The following is a 27,597-nucleotide window of genomic DNA, read 5'->3' on the forward strand; positions in this document are numbered from 1 at the left end:
ATTGTGGGTAAACGGGGGCAATAGTAGAGAGAGAAACGAATTTAACTGAGAAACGAATTTTATTAGGATATGGTAGCTTAATGAAATCAGGTATTTAATGGAGGGTATTCCGGTCAAAAGACAGGTCGATGGGCTTATATGCTAAACATATTTTGACGTGGACGTGTTTATCAATAAGTGTGGAACTATGGGCTTATTTGTAATATCCCAAAACATTATGACCAAAATAATTCATACAGTAAAAATTGTATAATCTTTACTATCTACAGTCTACACAGTAAACATTAATCCAAATTTAGTAAATAAACATTTTAAACATAAATATACGGTGCAGCTTGGCAGCTCGCCATTGTTACGAGTTCATCGTATTCAGTGCTAATTATAAGTTTTCAATTAGGCATTTTTGCCAGCTGTCCTTCGGTGTGGGGGTGTAATCTTCTTCTTCATTCAATCGGTTCTGCAAATCAATAAAATCAGAGGTGAATTACAGCCCTACTTATTCATTTTTTTCTTTTTTCTGTTGTATAAAAGTATAAAAATTTGGAATCAATTTGGTCTGCTTTTATGTGCTATCAATCTCTGTGGCATTGGGTTTGCGGAGAATCAGGGTTTGAAGTTTGGGAATAGTAATTTGCGAAATTATTTTTTGTTGTTTATCCCCTTTCGGTTTAGGGATTGGGGGTTTCGAATTTGAATTCAATTTCGATTTGCTGTTAAGTTTTTGTATAGTCTGTAATCTGGTGTACGGGTATTCGGATCATGATGAATCATGGGTATTCGGATCAAATCCGAACTGTGTATTTGAAAACATTAAAAAAAATAGTTTTTGCCATTCTGTTAATTCTGCAGTACATTGTGTAGTGGCGTTGATTATTTGAATTAGAGAGTATCGTTGATGTTTTCGGATTTTCGTTGTGCCAAATTTCCGGAACCAATATAGAAGCTGAAGTTTCTCTTCGATTTTGTTCGTTGCGTCTTTTGTCATGCGGAATTTGAGGTGTTTACACACGCTCGAAACAGGGTTTTCGAATAAAATAAATTTATTTCTTCTTAATGACGATGCTTTTAGGTTTATTCTTTAGGTTCTACTTCATTGCCGTTACACGCATCCGAAGCCAATATTATGCTTTCAATTTTTGGTCATATTGAGGAAATTCTATGAATGAATTAGTTACTGCATTTTACACATGCACGAACATTTGCGCACATGTAAGTTGAGTATCCATGCAAAATGTAGTTTCGGTGCGCTTAGTTTGTAATTATGTTTAACTGCTGATAACTGGCTACGTACAAGTACAAAGTCCAAACTAAATATAAGTATATAACAACTTGGCGAATTTGTTAAAATATGTTGTCCCTCTAATTGATAAACACTCGATTGATTCTGAGTTTCCATTAGGCTTAACTCGGAGCACGGGTTAATAAAACTCAGTTCTTAAAAAAATCTAAAAACATCAATTCGTTTGATTAAAGCACATAATGTCTTGTGTTTTGGACTTTTGTCCGATATACTCGCGTGAGGAAAGGAAGTATCTAATATGTGCTTTGAAATTTTAAAGGCTGACAATGGTTCGTCGAAGAGGTAAGAAAAAGACTGCTAGTTCCAGTAAAACTCTTGTGAATGAAGATGCGGAAATTGCTTTAGCTGTGGTACAGACTTCTGATTTGCTACCAGTGAATGTCGAAGAAGAAAAGACGGCAGAAATTGCTCAATCCGAAGATAAAGTAGAAATAGCTGGCGAAGAAGAAAGTGAAAAAATAACAGATGTAGACAGTGATGCTATAGATGAAATAGTTGCAGAAATAAATGGTGATAATAAGGCAGAACCAGAGCAGAGTACGTCTGAGAACGATGAACTTGATGATCAAGAAGACGTTATGTGGGATGATGATGAAGATAATTATGAAGAAGACGTTGCTTTTGATGCGGATGAAGTTACTGAGGAAGGGGCAACAGACGAAGAAAATGATGATGTGGATGAGGTTGGTGAGGAAGAGGCAACAGACGACGAAGAAGATGGTGACATGGATGATGTCAGTGAAGAAGAAGAAGCTAATAAAAAAAATACCCAAGAAGAGAAAGAAATTGCAAAAGGGAATGGAAAAGAAGCCGAAGCAAAAAAAGATGGAAAGGAAGCGAAAGAGCATAATAATACAAAGAAATCGGAAGTTAGTTTGAGAAACGTCAAGAAATCAAGTGAAAGAATTGGAAAGAATAAGTTGCAAGCAGAGAGGTCGGAGAAAGTGGAGGCTAAGGATAAGCCTGAACCATCACGTAAGACAAAAGTGAAGAAGAGAATGAAGAGCATGGGAATGATCTTCATTTGTAGTTCGAAGACGAAGAACGATTGCTATCAGTATAGGGTTCTTGGTCTGCCGGAAAGCAAGAAAGATATTGTGGAAAATATTTATACCGGGATGCGACTATTTTTATACGATGTTGATCTAAAATTGATGTATGGCATTTATAAAGCTGCGGGACCTGGAGGTTACAACATCGAACCCAAGGCCTTCAAATCGCAGTTTCCATCTCAGGTTCGTCTTCTTTTTTTTTCGAGTTTTATGTTATAATTAGGTATTTTTATCCTGCACCTTATTTGTGAGTGTTAGGTAAATTTCTTCAGACATGACTGTTTTAATCCATGTAAAGTTTAGTGGGATGTAATGTAACTCTAAAACAACCTTTATTTGAAGAATCTACGAGAAGATTTATAGACCACGATTGCCTTTTCGTGATTATTAGAGGTAAAATTTCAAGCTTATATTAAGAGGGTTTATTTTTATATATTCTTGTTTATTTTTGTATATTCTTTCTTCCAAACCTAGTTTAGGGCCTTCATTGGCACTCTCGTAGATTCTTGAAGATTTGCATTTCGGAAAGAAACTTTGTGAACTTGTAATATAGACAGTAACTTTAACTTGTTTTCGCTTATCCCCCACATGTTTGGTTATTGAATCTTCGTCCTTTTTGTATGGTTCATGGGAACCCGTATAGGAGTACCTAGTACATGTTTGAGATCTATGCAATACTGTCAGTAACGTAACCAGTCGAAAATGACACATAAGATAGTTATATTGATGTTTGAAATCTTGATGTTTATTAGAAATTGTTACTATATTAGGTTCGATTTACTGTTCTCGATGATTGCTTGCCACTGCCGGAGGAGAAATTCAAGAAAGTCATGAAGGAGAACTACTACACAAAGACCAAGTTCGATTGCCAACTCAATTCAGAACAGGTTAAGAAATTGTGCAAGCTGTTTGTTACTTCAACCAAAGGGAACCGAACGAAAAAGTTAGGCAAGACCCTTAAAGCAGAAAAACCTCCACCTAGACTCCGACGAGAGAGAATTCCAAGACCAAGAACAGGCAGCGATGGGCCCCGCATTGCACCAAGGGAGGAACCCCGTTACATAGAGCGTCCACGTAAGCGCCCGAGGAGGGCAATTATTAGCCCATTACACCACCCACCATCTTCGTATCTCTACGACAAGAGGACTGCTGATGTGGATACTTCTTACAGGCAAGATCCATATCTAGACCGTCCGAGAGATAGACGCGATCCTTACAGAGATTCTGTGCGTGATTCTCCTCCACTAAGAGATCATCATTTTAGAGACAGACGCGATCCGTATGTAGAGAGGCGTCACTATAGTTATAGAGAAGGTGCGGGTGTGGATCCATATCTAGATGGGCGGAGCCCGTATGCAGTGGAGCCCCGTGATTCGTATAGAGACACTCGAGATCCGGTTTATCCAAAACGACCCGATTCTTACAGAGACGTGCGGGACCCGTATGCAGTGGAGCCTCGTGATTCTAATAGAGACGCTCGAGATCCAATTTATCCAAAACGCTCCGATTCGTACAGAGATGGGCGGGGCCCGTATGCAGTGGAGTCCCGTGATTCTTACAGAGATGCTCGAGATCATCCGATTTATCCAAAACGACACGATTCTTACAGAGATTTGGGTCGGGATTCGTATTTGGAGCGGAATTCCGATTTGGAGCGGGGTGGTCTCTACAGTTCGGAACCGTACAGTTCTTACAGGAGGGAGCCTATACCGTTTTACAGAGAAGAACCGGTGGTTGAGTACCGTGATTCTTATAGGCGGGAAGAAGTTTATGCTCCGTTGAGTACAATTAGGCATCGTAGCGACATTGGAAGTTTAAAACGGGAAAGGCATGAACCTATTTATTCTGCAGACTATCCTTCTTCTTCTTCGAGGGCACGTGAGTATCGTCTTTAGGTTGCCATTTTTCGAGACTGGTCTTTAATAATGTTGTTATTTTACTTTATTTATGGTTGCTACTTTTATTATGGCACTTGTGTCTGCTATATCTGGACAGTGCTTGTTCATTATGGCTGCTGCACAACACTTGTGTCAAATAAAACCTGATTATTTTTAAAAGACAAAATAATCTCGTGTTTTTTTCTTGTAATATATAAGACTATAAAAAGTAGTTAAAACGGTTATGGCGGTTGCTTCCATAATCATTTAATAGCAATCATGTTAAGTTTTGTGTTTATCAAAAGGGTTTGAAATCATAGTATATTTGCAGCTCAAACGAATAAAATAAAATAAAATAATAATTCATGCCGATTTAAAAAGAAAAATCAAATTAATTAAATCATATACATTTAACTGATATTGGATATTGTAATAAAAAAAAATCACCCATTGCCAACCACAACAAAGTGGCCCCCTTTCCCAAATTTTGGCCCCTGAGAAGTGGCATATAATTATGAGCTGCTTCTGCACTCTCTGGGAACAGAAAATTATTAGGTTTCTTGAATTTATTCAATTTTCTTGAAATATATATATAACTAATTATGACATATCATAATAAATTTAAGAAAATGGGAATGCATTTGAAAAAAACAAGATTAAATGTTGAAAAATGCTCTATTACATGTTGTTATATATATTTTCCAAAAGCAGATATTAGAATTAATTAGGTGACAGACCACTGCAGTCAAAGTGTATATGTTTAAAGTGCTGTCTCTAATGTCTATCTCTCTTTATTCAAAAGTGAAACACTCTTGTGCATTCACACACACACACACACACACACACACACACACAAATTTGGGTCAATTGTTCATACCTATAGTCAAGACATGTTTCCATTAGGTTTGGGTTTATTATTCTACTTCAACCCTTATTTTTCCTATGTTCCAAACTGAATATCAAACAATTGAAAAATTGAAAGTTGTAGCCTTGTGAATTAAATTCATAATGCAACTTTGAATCACCTCAATTGAAGCTCAAATGAAATAGTTATGATTAAAATTGTGAACACTGATAATACACAGTTCTGCAGATGCTACACGCGGTGAAATACATACCCATGTGTATATGTGCTCAGTGGATAGTCATTTATACAAATCTACGGTTCAGAATCACCCGGTGTATTATACCAGATGTAGCATCTCGTAAATCCCTATTACATAAGGATTTCAACATGGATAATTATTGGTCAAATATAAGTCAATGAAAAAAAAAAAAAAGAACACCATGTTATTGATGTCAGGATAGGGCCATAAAGAATCTGCATTCTTGTGCAGGTAATCACATAACAAGATGTATAGAGTAAGAGCACATTTGTTATGTGTAATTGCCAAAAAGACCCTTATAATAAAATAATTAGCAAATACCTCTATATTGTATTATGCTTGGCAGTTAGCACACTATTAGTTGAGAAGACAAAACTATCCCTCACAAGGAATAGTTTATATTTAAAGAAAAAACACTACTTAATTTGACTATACCAATTTGTATCTATATGTTTATATTTATTACATATTTCTCTGTAACTTATAATTTTTAATTCTCTTAAATAAATCTTTAGGGTGTTTTTGGCAATTAGACATAAAACAGGGGTGACAAACAAAAAATCCAACTAGTTATACGGCAATTATTTATTTATTTATCATTATTATTGAAAATTGAATTGAAAAATTGATCAATAATCAAATTTATTCCTAGGATGGCGGCAATTTCAAAACTAAGGATGACTTTTACTTTCAAAAAAGAAAATAAAAAACTATATATGAATGACTTTTTTGGTCCGTTAATTCAGCAATAAATTGTGCAAAATAAGTGTTTCTTTAAATTAATTTGACCAATCCCATATATAACATATACATCAATATTTATATCAAATATAATTAAAGTCAACGACCTTCTAAAAATATTGAAAGTCAACGTTCATGGCAAGTATTAGTATTCTACATGATCAAAATCCTTGGGTAAGGTTTGCTAGAAATGAACTCAAAGAAAAGTTTGTTGAATGCCATAATTCATAATTTATGTAAACAACACTACAAATAAGTATCTTCCATTGATTTTATTTTTTATTTATTTATTTATTTTTATTTTTATTTTTTTAGAAAAGATATTCCAATGCTTTATGTGTACGAATTAATTTATTAAGCCGAATAATTCGCCATCATAATCAAATTTTCAATTGAAAGATTTCTGTTTTGACAAGCAAGAATATCACATGTATCTACATACATACACTTGATAATTTTCAACTGAAAAATCAAATATTTCTTATAAAACTTTTGGGGGGAAATGTGTACCTTTATTCGGTTTTGTAGATGCTACAGCCGATGAGATATATTGGGTGATTCTGCACAATTGATCTACTCATAATAACACACAAACAACCATCTATATGTGTGCGTGGGTGATTATTTGTAGGGAAAATTACGGACATCCCTTCAGATAAGGTTAAATTACGAAAAATTCCTCTTGTTTGGTTAATTACAGTTACCCCCTTCAACTATGGTGTCAAGTTATCTTACGCGTCCACCCTTATGGTGTCAAATTTAACTACTGAATGAGGGTTTTTTTCGTAAGATAATACATAGTTGAGGGAGCGGTTGTAATTAACCCTACACGAACAATTTTTTCGTAATTTGACCTTACTTCAGAGGGTATCCGTAATTTACCCTTATTTGTATAAATTTGCGGTGCAAAATCACCCGATTCTTTTCACCAAATGTAGCATCTCATAAACCCATTTATTCAATGCCTAAATTTAAAGACAAAATAATTATAATTTAGAAAAAATGAGAGATACCAAAGCACAATAATACCAAATTACAAAAGTTCAAATGGTAGAATGTAATCAACTAATAAAAAAAAAAAATACACAATTTTGATATACTCATAATATTCCAAAGGGATATATTCCAATTTTACAGTTATATGGCTACATCAATGGGTTTAATAAATTAATTAAAAATAATAATTATTTATATAATTATTTTGTTAACCAAGGTAGATATCAACGGTTTGTCCTTTGCGTGGGTTACATACAAATTGTATTTAATCGTCTTTGTTTTTTTCCTAATCTTTTTCTTCTGTTCTTTTTCTCCTTTTATGGGAATAAAACGTGTACGACGTCGCAGTGAACAATATTAATTGATTTTAATTGGCTTGTACGTTTTTTTTTTTTTTTTTAATTAATCAGACAAACATAATTTAAATTTCATGGGTGAAGATAGATTATTACCAATGGACTATACTAATTACTAATACACAAAATTATTATCGGTTCGACTTTGAAATAGCGTTGATATAAGTTACAAGCAGCAGTGGAGCCGGGATTTTAAGTCCCGCTGTTAACAAGGGCCAAATGTATGAAAAAAGTTCTGAGGAGTGTCGTCATACTAGCTCCGCCACTGCTTACAAGATCACACTAGCAAATTAGAAATCATTAGCGGAACCAGAATTATAAGTTCGAGGGAGCCGACACATTAAAAAAAATCTGAGAGAAGGCGTTCATGCTTCTGTACACAACTTTTTTCATATTTCTCTATAAATTTATAGAAATTTGAGAAACGTAAAGGGGGTCATGGCCCCTGACCTTATGTTGGCTCGGCTACTATATCAGAAATGACAACTAATAAATATTGGAGTGTAGGTTGAATGAATTATTATTAATGTGGATCTAAAAGAAACGAGACAAAAAGGTAAATCCAAGAAGAGTTAAACCAATAGGTAATGATTTAATGATTAGCATTAAGACATGGTAAATTAAAAACACGCCATAATTATGAATGCTAGTCCAATAGTCCCCACATGCTGCCATAATTCTTAATTCCCATGCATGGAATTTTTTTACCAATTACTCCTTTTTTTCAAAATTTTCCCCCTAAAAAGTAAATAAAAATTTAAATTTATCTTCAAAGAGAAGTGGGATGCACATGGTGGAATTGATAATTTTGTTCATACATGTAACCATTAGTGGAGCAGGATTTTAAGTTTCCAGAGGTCGAATGCAGTAACAAAAAAAATCTAGAAGAGGCCGTCCTTCATGGTATTATACACGATTTTATTTTTTTATAATTCGGTATAAAATAATATGAATTTGAGAAATGTTGGGGTATGAATTTGAGAAATGTTGAGGGCCGTAACCCCATGCCTCTATGTTGGCTCCTGGACGTGACTTTGATGTTTTATTCCACAAAGATCGACAATTTTCTAACATAAAAATTAATCATTATTTTGTTTTGAAAATTTGAAAATGTCATTTGTTTGTCCTAAAAATATATTATATTTTTTTATTTCCAAACGTCATAACCATTAGTGGAGTCAAAATTTTAAGTTTACGGCGATCGAATGCATTAAAACATTTATGAGAGCGGCCAATATATTTTAAATCCTTACATAGGAAATTTGGCAGATTCGAGAACTGCAAGTGGACCATGACCCCCTCTGACCCTATATTGGCTACACCACTCGTTCATAACCATTAATAACAAAATTCTAACCAACAAAGTTTACTAATAATTTAACAAAATATTTTTTTATTTGTTTACAAGAATTTGGTTTAAAAAAAGAATCCGGTTAGAAATGGGTAGGGTCAAGAGTGGGGAGCGGGTAGCTCGAGATTGGTGGAGCCCAGAAGCAGTTAAAGCCCTTAAATTGCGGAAATTAAAATGGGGCCCATATTAATAGCTTTGGATACCGGGTTGGGCTTTTTAACCCAATGTGGTTGAATGTATGGTATTTGTCCTATGTATTTAAGTGGGGTCCACTTTTATTCCTTTTTCTTCTTTTTTCTTTTAGTTGAAGTTTCTGTTAATTATGGCCGCTTATTACGCCTAAACTTTCGATTGAAGCAAAGTCGTTATACGATTTATATCCTCGCTTTTCTTGCATTTTCTCTAACTAATTCTTCTCTTTAAATACTTTTTTTTTTTATTCAATTTAAAACGAAATATTTTATTTGGAAGATGTTCGCTTTCATTATTTGTGAAAATATAGATGTTTGATTATTATCTTTCATAACTCAAAGAATTAGACACGGAAACATGTAAATATTAAAAATATAAGGGTACATCAATAATTTAATAAAAATAAATTATAATTTATAATGTTCAAATTTTGTATTTATAGGCAACTTTTGCTTATCTGTATTGAATTAGACCAGATTACATTAGATTGAATTAATTTTCTATTGGTTAACTAATTAGTTAGTTAATAATCTGTTTCGTTCTAGATAACATGTTGTCTTACATTTGTTAGATTATGCTATGTCAATTGTCTATAAAGACTTTTATTTAATAAAATTAAGTTATTGGTTTAAAGATAAAATTGTAATTTTATGTTTTAGTCAATCCTTACAAAATTAACCGCGTGGGCGAGAAGTGTTACTAATTTCATAACATAATAACACTTAATTATGTGATTCAAGTTTAATATCGGACTTGAGTAATGTTGGAATTTGGAACTACCAACCAGACATTTTAATAACTTCTATTGTTTAGTTAATCTAACCTAATAGTATCAAGCAAACGAGCCCAACGTAAACAAGTTTACATAGCATAACTTAATCACATAATACATAATTATTTATATATTTAAAATATATAGTTGGACGATTTTATGATTGTTGCATCTAAAACACACAACTAATATTCATTTCCTAAATTAGGTCAACTCTTCATATTTTAATTAATTATATAATATTCGTTGCTCAAACAAAACTAATCTATAACCATTAAAATGGACTGCCACAGTTTGAAAATTGAATTCGGAATGTTTTGTCAAACAGGTGGGCCCCATACAATCCAGGGTTTCGCAACAGTTGGAGCGTAAACCCCACGCGCCATCGTATAGCCTTACATTTACAAAAAGACTGTAAAAATATTCCCGAAACAAGACCACTGCTTCCACTTAAATTACAAAAGCTGCCATTGGGGGGCGGCCCCCCTCCCTCCCTCCATAAGTACCACTCTTCCCTCCACTTCCTTCTCACTCATCCCACCCCTTTCTCTCTCTAACCAAACCCTACTCCCAATTTCTAGTGAGAGAAAATGGCTCTCCTCGCTGTAATAGCCTGCATTGCTACAATTGTTTCAGTCCTGCCACCACCAATTGAGGCGAGGATTCCCGGCGTGTACTCCGGCGGTGGCTGGCAGGGCGCCCACGCCACCTTCTACGGCGGCAGCGACGCCTCCGGCACTATGGGTACTTAATTACCCACTTCAAATTCCGGTCACATTTTATATATTGATTATTATTATTATTATTATTATTATTATTATTATTATATTAATTAATATGTTTGAACTTATATATATACACAGGTGGGGCGTGCGGGTACGGGAATCTGTACAGCCAGGGTTACGGAGTGAACACGGCGGCGCTGAGCACGGCGCTGTTCAACAACGGCTTCAGCTGCGGGGCATGCTTCGAGATCAAGTGCGCCAACGAGAAGCAGTGGTGCCACGCTGGCAGCCCTTCCATCCTGGTCACGGCCACCAACTTCTGCCCGCCCAACTACGCCCTGCCCAACGACAATGGCGGGTGGTGCAACCCGCCCCGTACCCATTTCGATCTCGCCATGCCCATGTTCCTCAAGATCGCCGAGTACCGCGCCGGAATTGTCCCCGTCAACTTCCGCAGGTGAGCCAATGAACCATTCTCTTTCTGCTTTTTTCGCTTTTGCTCTGTTTTTTTTTTTTTTTTTTTTCCTTTTTTGCACGCGCGCGCGTTCTGCCTACTTGCTTTCATGTGACTGTCATGCGTCACAGTGATGTCATTCTATGCGATTATCCTTTAGTTATCCTTTATAAATATTTTTTTAGTGTAATTACTAAAAAACCCCTTACCTTAGTCTAAATAACGAAAAACACACTATCTATCCGTAGTAACCAAAATCTCCCTCTTATTAACTTTTGATCCAATTTTTTCAACATGAAATGTGCACACTCTATTATACCTTTTGTTAAATAGGGGAAATAAAATAATATATTCTGAAATTGTGTAAAATCTATTCCCTGGAATTAAAAAGAATCTACGAAAAATCACACTGTAGTAGTTGGATTAAGACAGAAAACAAAGATCGGGAGTTTTTGATAATTACGAATAGGTGGAACTGATTTTTGTAATTTAATCTAAGTTTTAGAGGTTTTCGTAATTTATCATGCTATTTAATTAAGTAGAATGAACAAATCTACGAACAAAATGTAGTTTCTGAAGGAGTGAGGGTGTGAACATGTTGTAATAAACTGACAGACATTCCAGAAAAACTGGCCGTATTTAGTTAGTTGCACATGGTTAGTTGCTGCACGGTCAAAAACACAAACACACAGTCACACACACCAACACGACGTCGTGTTGAGGAGGCATTTAAGTTGTCCCGGACCAGAAACACACCACGTGAGCGAGAGAAAGTTCGGTAGTACTAGTGTGGGCCCCACTATATTACCTATATATTTACCCCAGCCACTAGGGTCTAGACACGTCACGTAAAATCCTGACCGTCTATCTGAGTGTACAAGTCAAGCATCAGACCCTAGGTGGTGGTGGAATCACATTCTCCGATGCGTTTTTAGATGTGAAAAGTCCTCCGCCGCCGTACTGCCTCCTCATCCTTAATTCCCGCTCCGCATTACACCATAATAATAATTATATAATAATAATAATAATAATTAATAAATAAATAAATATATAATTTTTGATGGAAAATATACATTTTCACCTTTAGGTTTGCCCCGATTTCATATTTGTTCCCCGATATTCTTAAAAAACACTTTCGGTCTTTATGTTTGAAAAATTCAGCATCTTTTAGTCTTTTCCAGTTATGTGTCTGTTAAAAATAACGGAATCCACCACAACCTTGATTGATGGACTAATGGTAAATTGAAGCAGATGGCCAAGTTTTTTAAGTTACTGATATATTAGGGGTTAAATGTGTATTTTTGTAAACATGAGGGGTCAAATGTGGAAAAGATCTAAACTTAAGCGTACAAACTTTAATTGAAAAAATATATATTAGAGCTGAAAAATAACAATGAGGTGCGTGTTTGTTATATGTTACAGGGTGCCATGTAGGAAGCAAGGAGGTATAAGGTTCACAATAAACGGGTTCCGTTACTTCAACCTGGTTTTGGTAACCAACGTCGCGGGTGCAGGGGATATCGTGAGGCTGAGCATAAAAGGGACGAGGACTGGTTGGATGAGCATGAGCAGAAACTGGGGTCAAAATTGGCAGTCAAACTCTGTTCTGGTTGGTCAGTCACTTTCCTTCAGGGTCACAGGCAGTGACCGACGCACTTCCACCTCATGGAACATCGCTCCCGCCAATTGGCAATTCGGTCAAACATTTGTTGGAAAGAACTTCAGGGTTTGAATTTTGAATTTACCGATTTACCCCTAGGGCTTTCACGGAATTTTGAAAAAGTGGAGGAGAGAGAAGGTATTATGAATTGGGAGTTTGTTTCTCTGTTTTGAGTTTTGGAGAGAGAGGAAGAAAAGGCTGAGGCGGCTGCACAAAATACTGTAGCCCGCAGTTTCTATAAAATTTAATTACATAGTTTTCTATTTGGGTAAATGGTGTGTGATTGTATTTTTACTTTCTTTATTTTAATGGAAATGCTTGTTTTTTTCATTTTGTTTAAGCTTTTTTGTTTAATTAATAAATATTATACTGTTAACTTAATTATGATTTATGACCATCAATTATCTCATGGCGGGATGTACGGCCTATGAGATAATCGTATAATACATCTGATGAAATACACAATATAGTTTAAAATTGTAGATCAATAACGTAAAATTACCTGGTGTGTTTAATGAAGTGTAAATTCTGCAATACTGCGGAGACACATTAAGTGATAATCAAACGGTAGATGCTAATATTTGAGGTGAATACAGTACAAGTAACAATATTTGTATTGAATTAATTTTAGAATGATTGAGAAATTGCAATAACAAAGATTGTTATATAAAAAATAAATTAGGCAATCCCAATTTGAATGCATGATAAATTTCTATGCTAATGACTAACTTTTAGACTTTGAAACTTATCCTTTCCTTTTCTTTTATGTGACAACAACCATAGTGGGTAGAAAAAGGGGGAAAAAATTGGATCAAAGAAAGAAAAAGGAGGGAAAATAAAGTGCGCTTACACAATCAAAAGGAACCGCTAAAAACGATGAATGTGACAATCTCGATCTAACCATCTTGAGTTATTGAACACAAATTCTCTTGCTCCAATCGCTAGGTCATCTCTTGCAGGATTTTTTTTTTTTTTTTTTTTTATAACAGAAGTTAATACAAGCATAAGATAATGCATGATAGAAATTCATTTAAAAAGTGGACATTTGCAAAATTGAAACAATGGTTCCTAATTACAGGCTCTAAACATTGGATCCTCTCTACTGTTGGAAAAGGTGAAGACAAACGTAATAGCTTTGGATACCTACCTACGGTGCGCGTGTAATAACAAAGTAGAAATATCTATTTATTTGTCGAGAAGAACTAAAATCGTGAAACACGAAAATTTATTTATTAAATGGAGAAGCACTTTTGTTTAATTAGATGCACTAGTTCGAAAGGTGCATAGATCAATTTAATTGGTTTATGGGCTATGGCTAATTAATTAGACTACTTTCGGCCAAATTAACAAAAGGCCCAAAAATTAAAGTGAAGCGGCAACCAAGGCCTCATATGTAAGCCCATGTTGTTTTAAAGCCATTAAAAAAAAAAACGCATGAAGTAGCCCGTTTTTCGTTTAAGGGTCCCTATTCTCATTTCGTTTACTAAATCCTACTATTTAGTCAATGTAACTAAATAGTAGCAAACAAATTTTTAATAACCCATACAAAATTAATCGTAGAGGGAAGATTGTTACTGATTTAACGATATAGTAGCATGTAATTTCAGACTTTCATTCGGGTACCGAACTTGAGTTATTTTGAATATTACGAACCAAACATCTTATTAATTACTATTATTTAGTCAATCCAACGCAACAGTGCAACGCAAACAAATGCCTTAAAAAAATATCGATTGCAGTTAGAGGTATTATATATATCATTATTTAACAAAATGATTATATTAAAGAAAAGAAAAAATAAAGGAAATAAGACAATAGTGAAAATATAAAGAATGTGCGGATTTCAATTTGGAATGACAGACTGTCTCCAACTTGCCTAATTCTGTGGTCTCACCATCCACAAAAATGTGTAATTGCCTCCTTATTTAATTTTGATTGCTCTTCTATTCTTACAACTCAAACTTCACAGAATTCTCTCTATTTTTATTCGTATATTTATTTATTGATTTAAATATTACTATTTATTATTTATTAAAGAATCGTATTCTGACGGTGAATAAAGGGTACCTTTTCTAAGTTATTCTAAAATCTAATCCCAATCAAACTTTATATTATATAAATAAAAAGGACCAAAAAATAAGAATAGATTGGCACACACGTGAACAATCCTCAGCCTACCTTCACATGCACACAAGAATACAAAAGTTCTAACCCATTACAGAAACTTCCCACTCCACATTATACATACGGTAAATTACTGCCACCCCGAGGTAATCTTGAATACTTGAATTACGAAAAACCCCCTCATATTTAGGTAATTACAGTCATCGATCAACTATGAATCTTTTTATACGTCCATTTTTATCGTGTCAAATGTAACATAATTTTCTAGATCCCGTGGAATGTTCTCTAATTTATACCCGTTTGGTGCAAAAATGGAGTTTCTGATGCACCGCAGTCTAATATTTAAAACCAACAGCCACTTTCAAACTATGGAGCTCAAATTGGATAAAATAGGTACAAACTAGAAAATATCCCATGTAATTTAGATGATTCCACTAAATTTAACACAGTAATAATAAACGTGTAAGAAGATTTATAATTAATCAGCGATTGTAATAACTCAAACATAGCAGATTTTTTCGTATTTTCTTACCTAAGAAGTGGCCGTAATTTACATTATATATATATACATAATATACATACATCCCACTAAAGTTTCTCTCTCTCTCTCTCTCTCTCTCTCTCTCTCTCTCTATCTATCTATCTCTATATCTTACTTTTCATTATTCTTCTTCCTCCATGGCTACTCCAAAACATTCTTCTTCTTCTTCTTCTCCATCTTCATTTACATCCCACTTCATAATAGTATTAGCCATTATATTACTACAATATTCCGGCAACATAGTTACAGTTTCATCGGTTTTGCTCGTCGGTCTGAAAAACCACAACAACAACAATGTACACCATAGAAGACCAATGCTTCAAGCAAACCAGAGCTCCTGCGCTCTGTTCATGGGCAACTGGGTACACGACGACACCTATCAACCCTACCAATACTCCTGCCCCATCATCGACCCAGAATTCAACTGCCAGATGTACGGCCGTCCCGACACCGATTACCTCAAGTTCCGCTGGCAGCCCGCCAATTGCCAAATCCCCAGGTAAACAAAAACAAAAAAACAAAAAAACTCACCTAGGCAAAAACACAAACACCTGGTGGGCAGACCACACCTGTATGTATATATGACTGTGTACGTATACATACATATATGTAGGTTCAATGGGGGTGAGTTTGCAGCGAGAATGAGGGGGAAGAGCGTGATGTTTGTGGGGGACTCGTTGGGGAGGAACCAATGGGAGTCGTTGATTTGCATGATATCGGCGGGGCTGCCGGCGGCGTCGCCGACGCAGATTATCAGAGGGGACCCACTCTCCGTCTTCAAGTTCTTGGAATATGGGATTACGGTGTCGTTTTACAGGGCGCCGTACCTTGTCGACATAGATTCCGTGCAAGGGAAGAGAGTGCTCCGATTGGGCGATATTCGGGGGAATGGGAATGCTTGGACCGGTGTTGATGTTCTTTCTTTCAACACCGGCCATTGGTGGACTCACAAAGGTGCCCTCCAAGGGTAATATCGTCATTTCCGTATGTCATTATATATATTATATATATGGGTAAATTACAACACCCTGAAGTATGGGCAAATTACGAAAAAACCCCTCATGATTGGATAATTACAACCACCGTCAACTTATAAATCTTCTTACACGTCCACCCTTGCGGTGTCAAATTTAGTGGAATCTTCTAGATTATATAGAATATTCTCAATTTTGTATATGTTTTATCCCGTTCGAACTCCACATTTAAAAGAAAGATGATCATAAGATGTGATTTTTTGGCTTGTATATATATTAGAAATTCTGTATTTTTTGCAAAACGAGTACGAACTAGAAAATATTCAACGGAATCTAAAAAAATTATGTTGAATTTGACACCATAAGGATGGACGTGTAAGAAAATTCATAGTTGAGGGGAGTAGTTGTAACTATCCAAACATTAGGGAATTTTGTAATTTGACCATACATTAGGTAGGGTGGTTGTAATTTACCTTATATATTTATTTTTTATTATTTATTTTTAAAAAGAATTATATTTGCAGGTGGGATTATATGGATGTAGATGGAACACTGTACCAAGATATGGATAGGTTGGTGGCAATGGAGAGAGGGATGAGAACATGGGCAAATTGGGTAGATTCAAATATTGACACAACTAGATGCAGAGTTTTTTTCCAGGGCATTTCTCCCACTCACTACAAGTATGTCTTCTTTTCTTTAATTGAAATTTCGAATGTCGTTTCGATTTTACTGATATTGTTTTGACGTCGAACATGATTTTTTTTGACAATTTTCTAATCTGATTTTGGCAAATTGAAAAAACGGACACTGTAGTACTCTTAGTTTTCTTTGTAATCCAACTTGAATCAGTTAGACTGGATGTCGGACGACAATTTTGAAAGTTTTGTGCACTTCTAATTGAATCGTGCATATATTTCTCACCCGACATCCAATTTCGACGATTCAAATTAGATTAAAAGTCTAACTCAAACAGCTATAAATTCTATATTTTGAGTTTTGCCGAATAATAAAATTAAAATTGAAGCGATCTTTAATTAGTTCCACCCAATTATTAAGTTAAGTGTGAATACTAAAATAATGCATACATACACTTTATATATATATCTATGTGTGTGTGTCTGAAATAATTGTTGAGTGCCAGCTTGTATGAAACTGCTTCTGTCTTTTAGCTTTTGAAAAGAAGTAGATTCTGTATTATTGGTCTATAGATGGATGGGTTGACTGTGTTGTTGACCAAATTAGATGGTGTAGAGGCTGCAACAGTTTTTTGCTTCAATTAAAGTATTTGTGTTTTTTTCCAAAATATATAAAGAGGTCTAATAAATTTATATACAATAAAGACAATTAAGTTGTAATCAGAAATCAGCAAAAAGCTGGATCCCATAGTCGACTTCAATAATTGTACAATTTTTTATAGGGTAAATTACGAAACACCCCTGAACTTAGGCTAAATTATGAAAGGCACCCCGACCTAATTGGAATTACAAAAATCTCCCCAATATTTGTTTTGATTTTACACTGACCCCCTTGTAGTGTGATTTCATGAAATCTTTTTGATTCAAGATAATATTCCTCAAAAATATCAATTCTACCCCTAGAACAATCTCTCACTTTGCAATGTCACTACACTTCCTGGATTTGCTAGTACGAACCATCATAGCACATATAGGCAATCTTTTTTAACTTGTGCATTGCTACCTTCAATATATTCCACGTCTGTAGAGGTAGAATTAATATTTTTCCAGGAATATTTTATAGAAGAAAAAAGATTCCATAAAAATCATGAAAGGATAACAAAAATTAGCTCAAATTGAAAATTGTCCATCTCATTTGTCTAATTTGAAACCCTTCCCTAAATTATCTTCTCAAAATACAAATCATTCAATCCAAAAATACTCTTATTTATTCCATCCACTTCAATCACAATCAATTTATTATATATGTTAATTCTCTCATGTGAAATTACTCTTATTCTAAAAACAAAAGAACACAATTTTAATTTTTATTTAATTTTTTTTATTTAGTTTCTATTTATATAATTTGCACCTTTTAACCTGTGAATTGAACCAAAAATTATGAATGTTGGCATGTGAGAGTTGACATACATTTATAGGGGTAGTCAGCTTTTGCACTCAACTTCTGCGGTGCCCTAAATTCCAAAACCCACAAAAACCACACACACACATAAATGCTTAGGTTGAGTAATGTTCTTGCATTACCAAACATGAACCCCTTCCTCTTTATTACATTATCCTTCTATTTCTTTTTTAATTTTTATTTAATTTAAAAAAAATACTATATCTAAAATATATCCATAAATTTGGATGGTAGATTAGGGTTTTTGCATATGCTACACTCTGCATCATTAATCTACACATAATAACACACGCATCCATGTGTATATGTGCTTATTGAGTAGTTATCTGTATAGATCAATGGTGCAAACTCACCTATTGTATTTCAGCAGACGTAGCATCTCACTGACCGTAGTATATTTAATATTTGGGAATAATATACAAAGAATTAATAAAAATGTGTGTTTTATTTTTTTTGCAGTCCAAGTGAGTGGAATGCAGGGTCGGTATCAACAGCGAAAAGCTGCTACGGAGAAACGATGCCGACGACCGGTTCAACCGGTTACCCGGGTATATACCCTGATCAGATGAAGGTGGTGCAGGTGGTCCTATCTTCAATGAATAAGCCTCCATTCTTGCTGGATATTACTTTGCTATCTGCTATGAGGAAAGATGCACATCCATCAATCTACAGTGGAGATCTAACGGCTGAGCAAAGAGCTAATCCTGACCATTCAGCTGATTGCAGCCATTGGTGCCTGCCCGGACTGCCCGATACTTGGAACCAGTTATTCTACACTGCCCTCTTCTTTCTACACTAGTATACACTTTTTTCTTTGTTTTTTTTTTTTTGCATGTCCTTTTTATGTTTAATTAAATTTAATTATCCATCAATATATATAGTTCTTTTTTATAGCTTTGAGATAATGTTGAACCTCTATAAATTAGTACAGATGGGTCTAACAAAATTCTATTATTGTAACGAAATAAAATTAATGAATTAATAATTTAATGAGTTTTTACTGAGTTGGGATCAGAAGAAATTATTAATTAAGCGAAGTAATTAATTTATCGAGTATTATTTTATCGAGGTTCTACTGTAATGTTAAACTAAATTTAACAGCATAGAGTACCTAATGTAACCACTCCAGCCCTCTTTATTCGAGCTCGTTACGAAGATATCGAGTTCTGAGTTTCTGGAAAAAAAAATCAAGACGGAAACCGTGTAAGAATTGAGTTCGATCAGATTGGAAAAAAAAAAAGAATAGAATATAATTCAAAATCAAAATTCACTGCAACATTTAATAAATCGATTTGCAAAACAGGAATCGTCTAAGAATGACTAGGTTCGTCGACAAAGAAACTAAAGCAGTAATTCATAAGGAAACTATGGAATTTTCAGTTGAGTTAGCATATAAATATATTTGTCTGCAATAATTCGCGACAAGGAAGAACACTGATTTTCATCGAATTAAATGTTACCTCACATAAGTTAGCTAAGTCGGTATAATAACTCAAGACCAACCATCAATACGCAAAGATTTGACACGGATGAAACGAGAACCACACTTGATCCTCAATCAATCTAAAATTCACCACCTTACCTATAAAAGCTATGAATCGTATCGACAAAATCACCGAACCCGATATAATTCCAACACGCACCACCGATTCAGAAAATCAATTATACATCAGAAAACGTCAACTACGTAAAGGAAAAAAACTGAATGCAGAAATCAGAGAATTAATTGAAGAAATCAAAACCTCGGATTTGCCACCGGCACTAATGCCACACGTGTCTTTCGTATAAATATCGGCCTCCAGGACCCCTCATTCTACCTCATCTGCTCTTCCTCACTTTAAACATCGTTTTTTTTTTCCCGTTTTCTTGATCCTCATTTCCCTCCTTTTTCTACTCGATTTTTCCTTTCTCCGCTTCCTCTTTCCATCATCTAATTAGTGGGGACCGCTTGCAGCTATCTTAAAGAGCATCAATGGCAGGTAACTAATTCAGCACACATAAAAGAACCCATTATTTGTAAGTATGGAGTACATTTAGGTTTCAATGGAAGAAATGAATTTGCAAGTTAGTTTTAAAATTCATAATGATAAATTCAATAAATTTGATTGGATGAATTCATTTTGCAATGAACTTCAAATTTTTTAACTCTCATTTCGAGTCGTTTCGTTGAATTTCAAATCCATTTGATTATAAGTCGTTTAAAATTACTTTCCGAAATCGTTCAAAATATCCAAAATTTTCCAACCAAATGCAACCTAAGGTTGGAATAAAAGATTTGGATATGATAACATGATTTGGGAAAATAATTTCAAACGAGGGGATTTGAATTCAACGGGATAACTCGAATACAAATCGAGAGTTAAACGACTTTAAGTCAATTGGAGAATGGATCCATCCAATCAACTTTCTCGATTTATTATTATAGATTTTTTATTTTTTATTTTTTTTACCTTCCAATCTTTACACCCACAAGCAACCTTGATGGAAATTGTTGTATGATTGAATATTACCTAAGTTGGTAATGATAAATTTCAACAGCACGAAATTAAGAAGCTCACATGCACCGTCGGTCAAATAATCTAGTAAAAAATGCCATTTAATTCGAGTCACAACTTCTATAATGTCACGAGTCATACGAAGCTGAAATATCCCCGGCATTCTGAGACACTCATCTTTGTAATTTGTTAGAACTCCTCGGTTATCCGATTAAAGAAACGAGATATACAGTTAGCCCAAAATATCAATATGGTAGAGGCATCAATTCCAGCACTTGGAACTCTTCCTGCATCATAAGTATTTAAAATTACAAAAAATAAAAAATTCAAATGTGTAAGAAATCCATGCATATTTTCCAGTACAAGGTTGTAATAATAACACAAACCTTCAGTTCCTTCGCCTTTTTCCTCTGTGAAGCTTCCACTGTTTAAGTAAATGCTGAATCCCCTCTTTCAATTTGACTTTCCTGTTTTCGCTGTTGTTCCACAGCTCTGGTACTGGATACCTACCACTTGGGTTGTACTCATTCATCTCATCCAGAGCCTTGGTCACACTCTTGTACACTTCTTCGCCGAATTCAGTTTTCAGCTCGTTCAACTTTTCGTCATTTTCGTCCAGAACTTCCTGTCAATTGCACATAATGGAGGTGTAAACTAAGTATATGGATGGAATTCTTAGTGGATTGAAAATTAAAAAAACTACAATTAAGTTGGCGAATTCTTTCATTATTCATGCAGTACATTGACAGATTTAAACGAGTGTGAGAAAAAAACATCATTAGGAACAAGGAAATCATAGTTAAACACAACCAGGATTAGGTACAGATACCCATGAATATGCAAGTCAAGATTTGCATACAAGTCAACATCCAAAATGTTCAGATTATGAGAACTTTTTTATAGATGACAAGAATAATGTTTTTGAAATAATAAACACTAACTGGACAACTTTACTGCAATAGATGTTTGATGATATTCAACTTGAATTAAAAATAAACAGTTTGTTAGGCAGTACAAATTACTCTTGTTCTAGAGAAAACTAGAAGCAGGAACTAGTTAAGAAAATTCTGATTTTTTTTTTTTTTGGGATATGGCTCTTGACATATTTTTAGAACTGAGTTAATTTGGCAACTAAGTGAATTTTCAGGAAGACATTTGAATACTCTGCCAAGAAACGAACATTCTTCGTTTTCCCTTAAGAGACGCAACTTAAGTTGACCTGAGTGCCTTCTGGAAAGTCGTAAATGGAAATACTCCATAATCTCGAGCCAGGAATCTGCTACTCAATTTGATTGAATTTAAATATAAATTACTGATGAAATTGAAATCAACACCAGTCGAAAATTTCGACAACAAATTCCACATTCATATCTGATCTAATGGGGAGAGAACCAAAATGTAGCTATCAATTAAAAGCTATACCCACAGCACTTCTGTAATTCACATCACCGAATCCCAAATACCATGAGTTTCATATGTTTTCGGAAATTCCTCATGTCTCTTCTTTGCTTTTCCCGAGATCCACTTTCATGAATCTTCAACGGGTTTCAAAGATGACTAATTAAGTTGAAAGAGAAACAAATGAAGAAAACGCAGTGTTTTTCTTTTAGCTCTGCATTTAGTACACACATGAAAGGGACTTTCATTTTCTGGAAGTATGAATATAACTTAATGAAATGTGGATAAATAATAGCTAAGTATCCCATCATATCTATCTGTGTGTCACTTCTACATTTGCATATATAAACATGAACAGATACAAACTGAGTTTGACTTCATTACTCCAACTCATTCAACTTCCTAAGTATACTCGGACAAAATTTCACAGCCTTTGTTAATGCAGCATAGAGAAAACATGATTTTGTTATGTAGCCCACTAAAAAAACATACCTTATGAGCTCCTCCTTCCATAACCACCTTGTATGGATGCCAGCTTGGATCCCTAAGGTGATCTTCCCACAGTGAGCAGAGCTCCATCGCTTTTGTAATTTCATCTTCACCAGCATATTTTATTTTTGCAGCTTTGACAAATGGCTTGCCATCAAGTTCTCCCATCCTCTTGACACATATGTTGGCTCGACTATCCTTGAGAACCTGTGTCAGAAATAAATTTGACCATTAAATGCTTAATGAAATCGAGAACTATACTTCACTAACATATTATGTCAGTAAAAGCAACAAAAAATAGTTTGTCTTTTGGCTATTCCAACTATGCTGCAATAATAATTAATATAGATTATAATACAGAAACTATCCTTGAGGTTTGGCCTATTTACGAAAATCCACCTATCTTCGTAACTACAAGTACTCATTTGAGGTTTGTCGTTGTTGTAAGGACATCCAATCGATAAGCTCAATTTGCAAAGTAGAAACTAACTCAAAGGGAGCTTTACCCTTAAACTATTGTTTCTATGAATAGGTTAAACCTAAAAGGTATTTTTCAAAATTTACCCTCGGTATAATCAATCTGAGTTGAAGGACACTAAGTACACATCCCCGAAATTATAGAACAGAGAGACAACTTCCCACACCAGAAGTACTGTCATGCAAATTAGATTTGAGCCATTGATGTTGTAGCATGTACACCTGGCTTAGTTCTAACAAAGCATTGAAAGCTAGAAAATAGTCCTCCAGTAGGTGGTGATCTAACTTGCAGCAGTCAAACGTACTCACATAATGAAATACAATAAAAAAAACTAGAAATCATCTACTCGTATATTAAAGAGCCCTATGTGAACAACTATGATTTCCACCAGTAATTTAGTCACTGTTCATGAATCTTGTCAATAAATGGTCTTCAAATTAATCAATTCAGCTGAAGACATCAGCAGACATGGTAACATTAGCTTGGAGAAAAAAAATGAAGAACAAAACTGATTTGCAATATAAAGAAAATAATGAAAACCAAAATGGAGGGAAAAGGCTATTTTGCTTAGAATTATTAGTAGTAGTTAAAACTCACTTCTATCAGCTGCTTGCGAGCTTCCTGCAACTCATCATTGGTATTTCTCTCCTTGATAATAAGAGCTTGATTTAAAGATCCAACACCATCAAGTTCTTCTTCTTTCTCCTGAAGCTCCTCTTCGATTGACTCCAACTTCTTCTTCTCTTCCATATCTCCTTCATCAGCCATGTGTTTCATCACCTCAACAGCACCCCTCAGGCGTTCTACCTGCAACTCCAGTGCTTGCTTCTGGTCAAGGTTTGCTTCAAGTTCTATAATCTTGTTGTGAAAAAGTTCCTTTTGTCTCTGTAATAAAAATTAAATCAGATTCTAAGAAAGATACTAAGCATGAGATAAACTTATGCAAATCTCAAAGGATGAAATGGATAGATACCTTTTGTTCTTCTGCAAGTTTCAACATATTTTCATCAGCTTTCTTTTGCTTCAAGATTGCCATCTCATTCTGCAGAAAGTCACCCAGTCATTCTAATGTTTTGAAAATTTCTTTTCTGTAAAATAAGGAAAAGGGGCATGGACATTATAATTTCCACACACAAATAACCTAGAACCTTCTGTGAAAGATTAGGTTAGGAACCATTGTCTAGGTACTAGAAACCCTTCTTCCTATTAAAACCCAAACCCATAATCCAAAATTTACTTCTTCGCCATATCTTCAGAGAGTTTGCTATCCTGTTAAAACCCATATCCTGAATCCAATATGTATTTCCCTCGTCGTATTTTGAGAGAGTTTGCTATAATTTTATGAATAATTAAAGTAATACGTTAACAAAAGTAATACCATTTTCTTGTGTTCCTCCAGCTCCCTGTTCTCACTCTTGTTCAGTGCTTGACGTTGTTTAAGTTCCTTTTCCCTTGACTTCAACTCTTCTCTTCGAGCCTCCAACTCTGCTCTGCTTCTCTCGTGATCCTCATAAATTCTTTGGGAAAACTCAGATGCAACAGCCTGCATCTTCTCCATCTCTGTATACAATAATGTAAGGGATTAGTTGTCAACGTGTAGCTACTTTCATGTAGCTTAAACAGTATAAAAAAGCACGAGACTGAACTAACAGCTGAGTATATATAGTACCTTCATTGTATTTTTGAGTCATCTCTTCCTTTTGTTCTACAATATTTCGCATAAAAACTTCAGTCTTGCTAATGTTCTTCTTTATCTCCTCGCATTCTTTACTCTTTGTCTCCAATTCAATGGTCAAGTTGCACATTAGGGAGGTTTCTTTCCTTCTGTCTTCCTTTTGTATCTCAGACACGCTCTTAAGATCTCCATGCCTGCGAAGGTGTTTGCCGATAAGACCCATTCCCCTATATTCTTCTTCACGGGCAAGCCAAGCATACAGCTTATCTCCTTTATCTCGTCTCGCGTACCAATCTCTCTTCCCGTAGCGACTCGTTTCAAATGTTTTTTCAAAAGCCATAGCATTGTTGAATCCCTCCCAATCCTTCTTAAATTCAACAATTGCAAACCCCGAGTGACCCCGGAAGTCCCACAAAGGATGAACTTTTACCGGATTGTATCCTTGGTTAACCCATTCATCTTTTAGCTTCCGACAGCTGTCACCGGCATATTTTCCATTCTTTTTCTCAACGGGAAGGTTCGCAAGAACAGCCATCCAAGGCCAAACAATAGGCTCATCGTCACCTTTATGAGCAGATGGCCTCACAGCTGAACCACGTCGGGATTGAAACTCCTGTTTGAGATCTCTTCCACAAGATTTCACTAATGTCTCTTTGGCAATCACACCAACATCTGCTGATTCCCTGATTATTTCTCCAGGTTCAGTTTCGAAATCATCCGCTTTAACAGCTATATCACCTTTCCGTGTTGCTATTTGATGTGGTCCTGGTAATGTTTCCCACGGTTCAGTAACTATGACAGTAGTATGGATTGATGAATCATCTCCCTCTATAAGTTTCTTCACGTCTTGAATAGTTCTCTCGGTGTCTCTCTGTTGTAACTTGCTATCTCTGTCGGTTTCTGGAGATTTCCTCTTATCATCTTCATAATTATCTGAACGCTCAGGACTTCTCTTAGTTGATTGCGACAATTCCCCCTTCCTATGGCCATACCAATGCAAATACTTAATCAGTCCTAGATGTCTAGCTTTGTCGCTGAAGCTAGCACTTTTTGACTCTTTAGCAATTCTGGATGCATGTCGTTCTAGATCCAAGAGATCATAATCTCGTCTGCTGTGATCCCGGCAAAAAGGGCAGACAAGATATTTCCCAGAACCACTGATTTTGATTTTTCCATCCCTCAATTGTTTATAGTGCCTATACTCTAACTCTTCAATCTCTGAGTGCCTACTGTCTCTCCTTTCTCTCCTGTGAGACATCTTCAACCTGCATTCGTTAATACAAGAGAAAAATGAGAAGAAAAGGATCAAACAGAAAGTGAATTGGAAAACCTTGTACATAGTATTGAAAGGCATCAAATTTGCCAAACAAACTGGAATAATAAAAAGAGAATTATGAACTGTAGTTGTGTGTTCATGTTGGGTCCATGCTGCCACTCCCGCAGATAATAACTCCCAAAAATATAAATGCAAAATTATTATCTTAGAAAGTAGAAACACAGTCAAATAGAATCACAGTAGTCTTTAGATTAACTGCTCTAAAATCCGCACAAGACTGTAGAAATGAACATTAAAAACTTGTCCGGTTCAATGAATTTAATAAAGCAAATAGAAGAAAACAAAGAGACATATATTATCTGTTGTTTGTCGATTGCTAGAAAAAAAAATCAAAACAAAATCTAGCTAGTTCTGAAAAACTTTTTTTCCTCAGAAAAATACGAGGGTAAGAGAGAAAACAATCGAGGAACGGGTCATTTCTCTAAACCTTCCTCCAATCATCTCGTTCACTAATCCATGTCTCGGTTTGGCTTCCTATAAACAACCAAACGAACGAATTTCTTCAACTTTTAGTTTCTTTATCATATCATTCCTCTTTCCTATCAAAATCTCTGAACCAAACAGAGACCAAAAATTTTAGTCATCTTTGCATGGCTGTGGGGGAGCACATAAAAAAATTAATTATTTTCTTTAGGACTAAAATCAGCCCAAGCATATATGCACAAAAACTGGTTACCTTCAAATCAACAAATGATTCATCATTAGAAACAAAACTCTCTAAAATAATTAAAGCACTATTACACTTAGCGAAACCCTATGTCTAAACACCATGTGAGCACACCAAATAAAAAAAGTAAGATCAACATTTCCGCAACTCGTGAAGGCGGAGGGTTTGCTGATCTTACCTCAGAACGGCAAAAAAAAAAAAAAAAAAAAAAAAAACCAATTGTTCTAGGGTTCTAAAATTTTCAAACAAGGTTTTTCTAAATTACTTAAATCATGGAAATAATTGTAGATATATTGATGGAAATCGCAGAAAATAAAACGAAAATAGTTAAATACCTAAACCTCTAACGATGGCAGCGACGGAGACGAACGAGGTGAATGCTAGGGTTTGGCAGCAGAGAAAATCGCAGAAGAGTAGATTACAGAGGTTTTTTGCCGGAAAAAGCAAATAAAAGAGGAGAGAGAGTTTTTAGGCTGTGAAACGCGCCAAATGTGTTTATATAAGAATGAAGTTCATAATTGCTTAATGTGTGACATTTATCAAAAAAAAAAATTGCTTAATGGTGTGACTAGTAGTTAGATTAGTCATTAGAGGCTTAATTTTGAAATAATAAGTTAAAGGGACGTGCTAAATTCTATACTATTTCGTAATACAAGACGAATAGGGTTTTTTTTTTTTTTTTTTTTTTTGGTGTTAGGAGGGTTTTAGGGTGAGAAAGTTTTTTTAGTTGTGTGATGA

At 35.0% G+C, this 27,597-nt stretch overlaps 4 protein-coding genes and 1 long non-coding RNA gene across 6 annotated transcripts; 3 read left to right on the forward strand and 2 right to left on the reverse strand.

Annotated features, from left to right (window-relative positions):
- Positions 1-179: 179 nt before the first annotated feature.
- On the forward strand, positions 180-4,527 carry LOC105949076 (uncharacterized). Its single transcript, XM_012972344.2, has 3 exons — positions 180-479; positions 1,560-2,535; positions 3,123-4,527. Exons 2-3 carry the CDS (start codon positions 1,567-1,569, stop codon positions 4,245-4,247), a joined length of 2,094 nt encoding a protein of 697 aa, XP_012827798.2. The 5' UTR covers positions 180-479; positions 1,560-1,566; the 3' UTR covers positions 4,248-4,527.
- Positions 4,528-10,261: 5,734 nt separating this feature from the next.
- EXPA6 (expansin A6) lies at positions 10,262-12,912 on the forward strand. The gene is made up of 3 exons (XM_012972346.2): positions 10,262-10,487; positions 10,607-10,925; positions 12,345-12,912. The coding sequence occupies exons 1-3, from the start codon at positions 10,334-10,336 to the stop codon at positions 12,652-12,654; spliced, it is 783 nt and encodes a 260-aa protein (XP_012827800.2). The 5' UTR covers positions 10,262-10,333; the 3' UTR covers positions 12,655-12,912.
- Positions 12,913-15,299: 2,387 nt separating this feature from the next.
- LOC105949161 (protein PMR5) lies at positions 15,300-19,322 on the forward strand. The gene is made up of 4 exons (XM_012972450.2): positions 15,300-15,746; positions 15,861-16,214; positions 16,746-16,904; positions 18,781-19,322. The coding sequence occupies exons 1-4, from the start codon at positions 15,385-15,387 to the stop codon at positions 19,118-19,120; spliced, it is 1,215 nt and encodes a 404-aa protein (XP_012827904.2). The 5' UTR covers positions 15,300-15,384; the 3' UTR covers positions 19,121-19,322.
- Positions 19,279-19,914, reverse strand: LOC148771318 (uncharacterized). Its single transcript, XR_016030933.1, has 2 exons — positions 19,782-19,914; positions 19,279-19,495 (listed from the first exon to the last, which is right to left on the reverse strand). It is a non-coding gene; the product is annotated as an uncharacterized LOC148771318 (long non-coding RNA).
- An 885-nt stretch (positions 19,915-20,799) lies between these two features.
- Positions 20,800-27,554, reverse strand: LOC105949148 (protein INVOLVED IN DE NOVO 2). Of its 2 annotated transcripts, none has more exons than XM_012972430.2 (8): positions 27,195-27,554; positions 24,851-26,121; positions 24,560-24,741; positions 24,155-24,223; positions 23,779-24,066; positions 22,707-22,910; positions 21,203-21,441; positions 20,800-21,103 (listed from the first exon to the last, which is right to left on the reverse strand). In XM_012972430.2, exons 2-7 carry the CDS (start codon positions 26,112-26,114, stop codon positions 21,205-21,207), a joined length of 2,244 nt encoding a protein of 747 aa, XP_012827884.1. In that variant the 5' UTR covers positions 26,115-26,121; positions 27,195-27,554; the 3' UTR covers positions 20,800-21,103; positions 21,203-21,204. The 2 variants fall into 2 exon arrangements, with proteins under 2 accessions (XP_012827884.1, XP_088673266.1); XM_088817140.1 differs by having other exon boundaries at positions 27,201-27,417.
- Positions 27,555-27,597: the final 43 nt, after the last annotated feature.

This window comes from Erythranthe guttata, chromosome 4, assembly GCF_056151865.1.
Source record: "Erythranthe guttata isolate IM_541 chromosome 4, IM_541, whole genome shotgun sequence".
NCBI lineage: Eukaryota > Viridiplantae > Streptophyta > Magnoliopsida > Lamiales > Phrymaceae > Erythranthe > Erythranthe guttata.

Coding starts and splice junctions, on each gene's coding strand:
- LOC105949076 (XM_012972344.2), top strand. CDS start 1,567: ATGGTTCGTCGAAGAGGTAAGAAAAAGACTGCTAGTTCCAGTAAAACT. Junction 2,536..3,122: donor AATCGCAGTTTCCATCTCAG/GTTCGTCTTCTT, acceptor TTACTATATTAG/GTTCGATTTACTGTTCTCGA.
- EXPA6 (XM_012972346.2), top strand. CDS start 10,334: ATGGCTCTCCTCGCTGTAATAGCCTGCATTGCTACAATTGTTTCAGTC. Junction 10,488..10,606: donor CGACGCCTCCGGCACTATGG/GTACTTAATTAC, acceptor ATATATACACAG/GTGGGGCGTGCGGGTACGGG. Junction 10,926..12,344: donor GTCCCCGTCAACTTCCGCAG/GTGAGCCAATGA, acceptor TATATGTTACAG/GGTGCCATGTAGGAAGCAAG.
- LOC105949161 (XM_012972450.2), top strand. CDS start 15,385: ATGGCTACTCCAAAACATTCTTCTTCTTCTTCTTCTCCATCTTCATTT. Junction 16,215..16,745: donor CACAAAGGTGCCCTCCAAGG/GTAATATCGTCA, acceptor TTATATTTGCAG/GTGGGATTATATGGATGTAG. Junction 16,905..18,780: donor ATTTCTCCCACTCACTACAA/GTATGTCTTCTT, acceptor TTTTTTTTGCAG/TCCAAGTGAGTGGAATGCAG.
- LOC105949148 (XM_012972430.2), bottom strand. CDS start 26,114: ATGTCTCACAGGAGAGAAAGGAGAGACAGTAGGCACTCAGAGATTGAA. Junction 24,742..24,850: donor GACTCAAAAATACAATGAAG/GTACTATATATA, acceptor TATTGTATACAG/AGATGGAGAAGATGCAGGCT. Junction 24,067..24,154: donor AACTTGCAGAAGAACAAAAG/GTATCTATCCAT, acceptor TTTTTATTACAG/AGACAAAAGGAACTTTTTCA.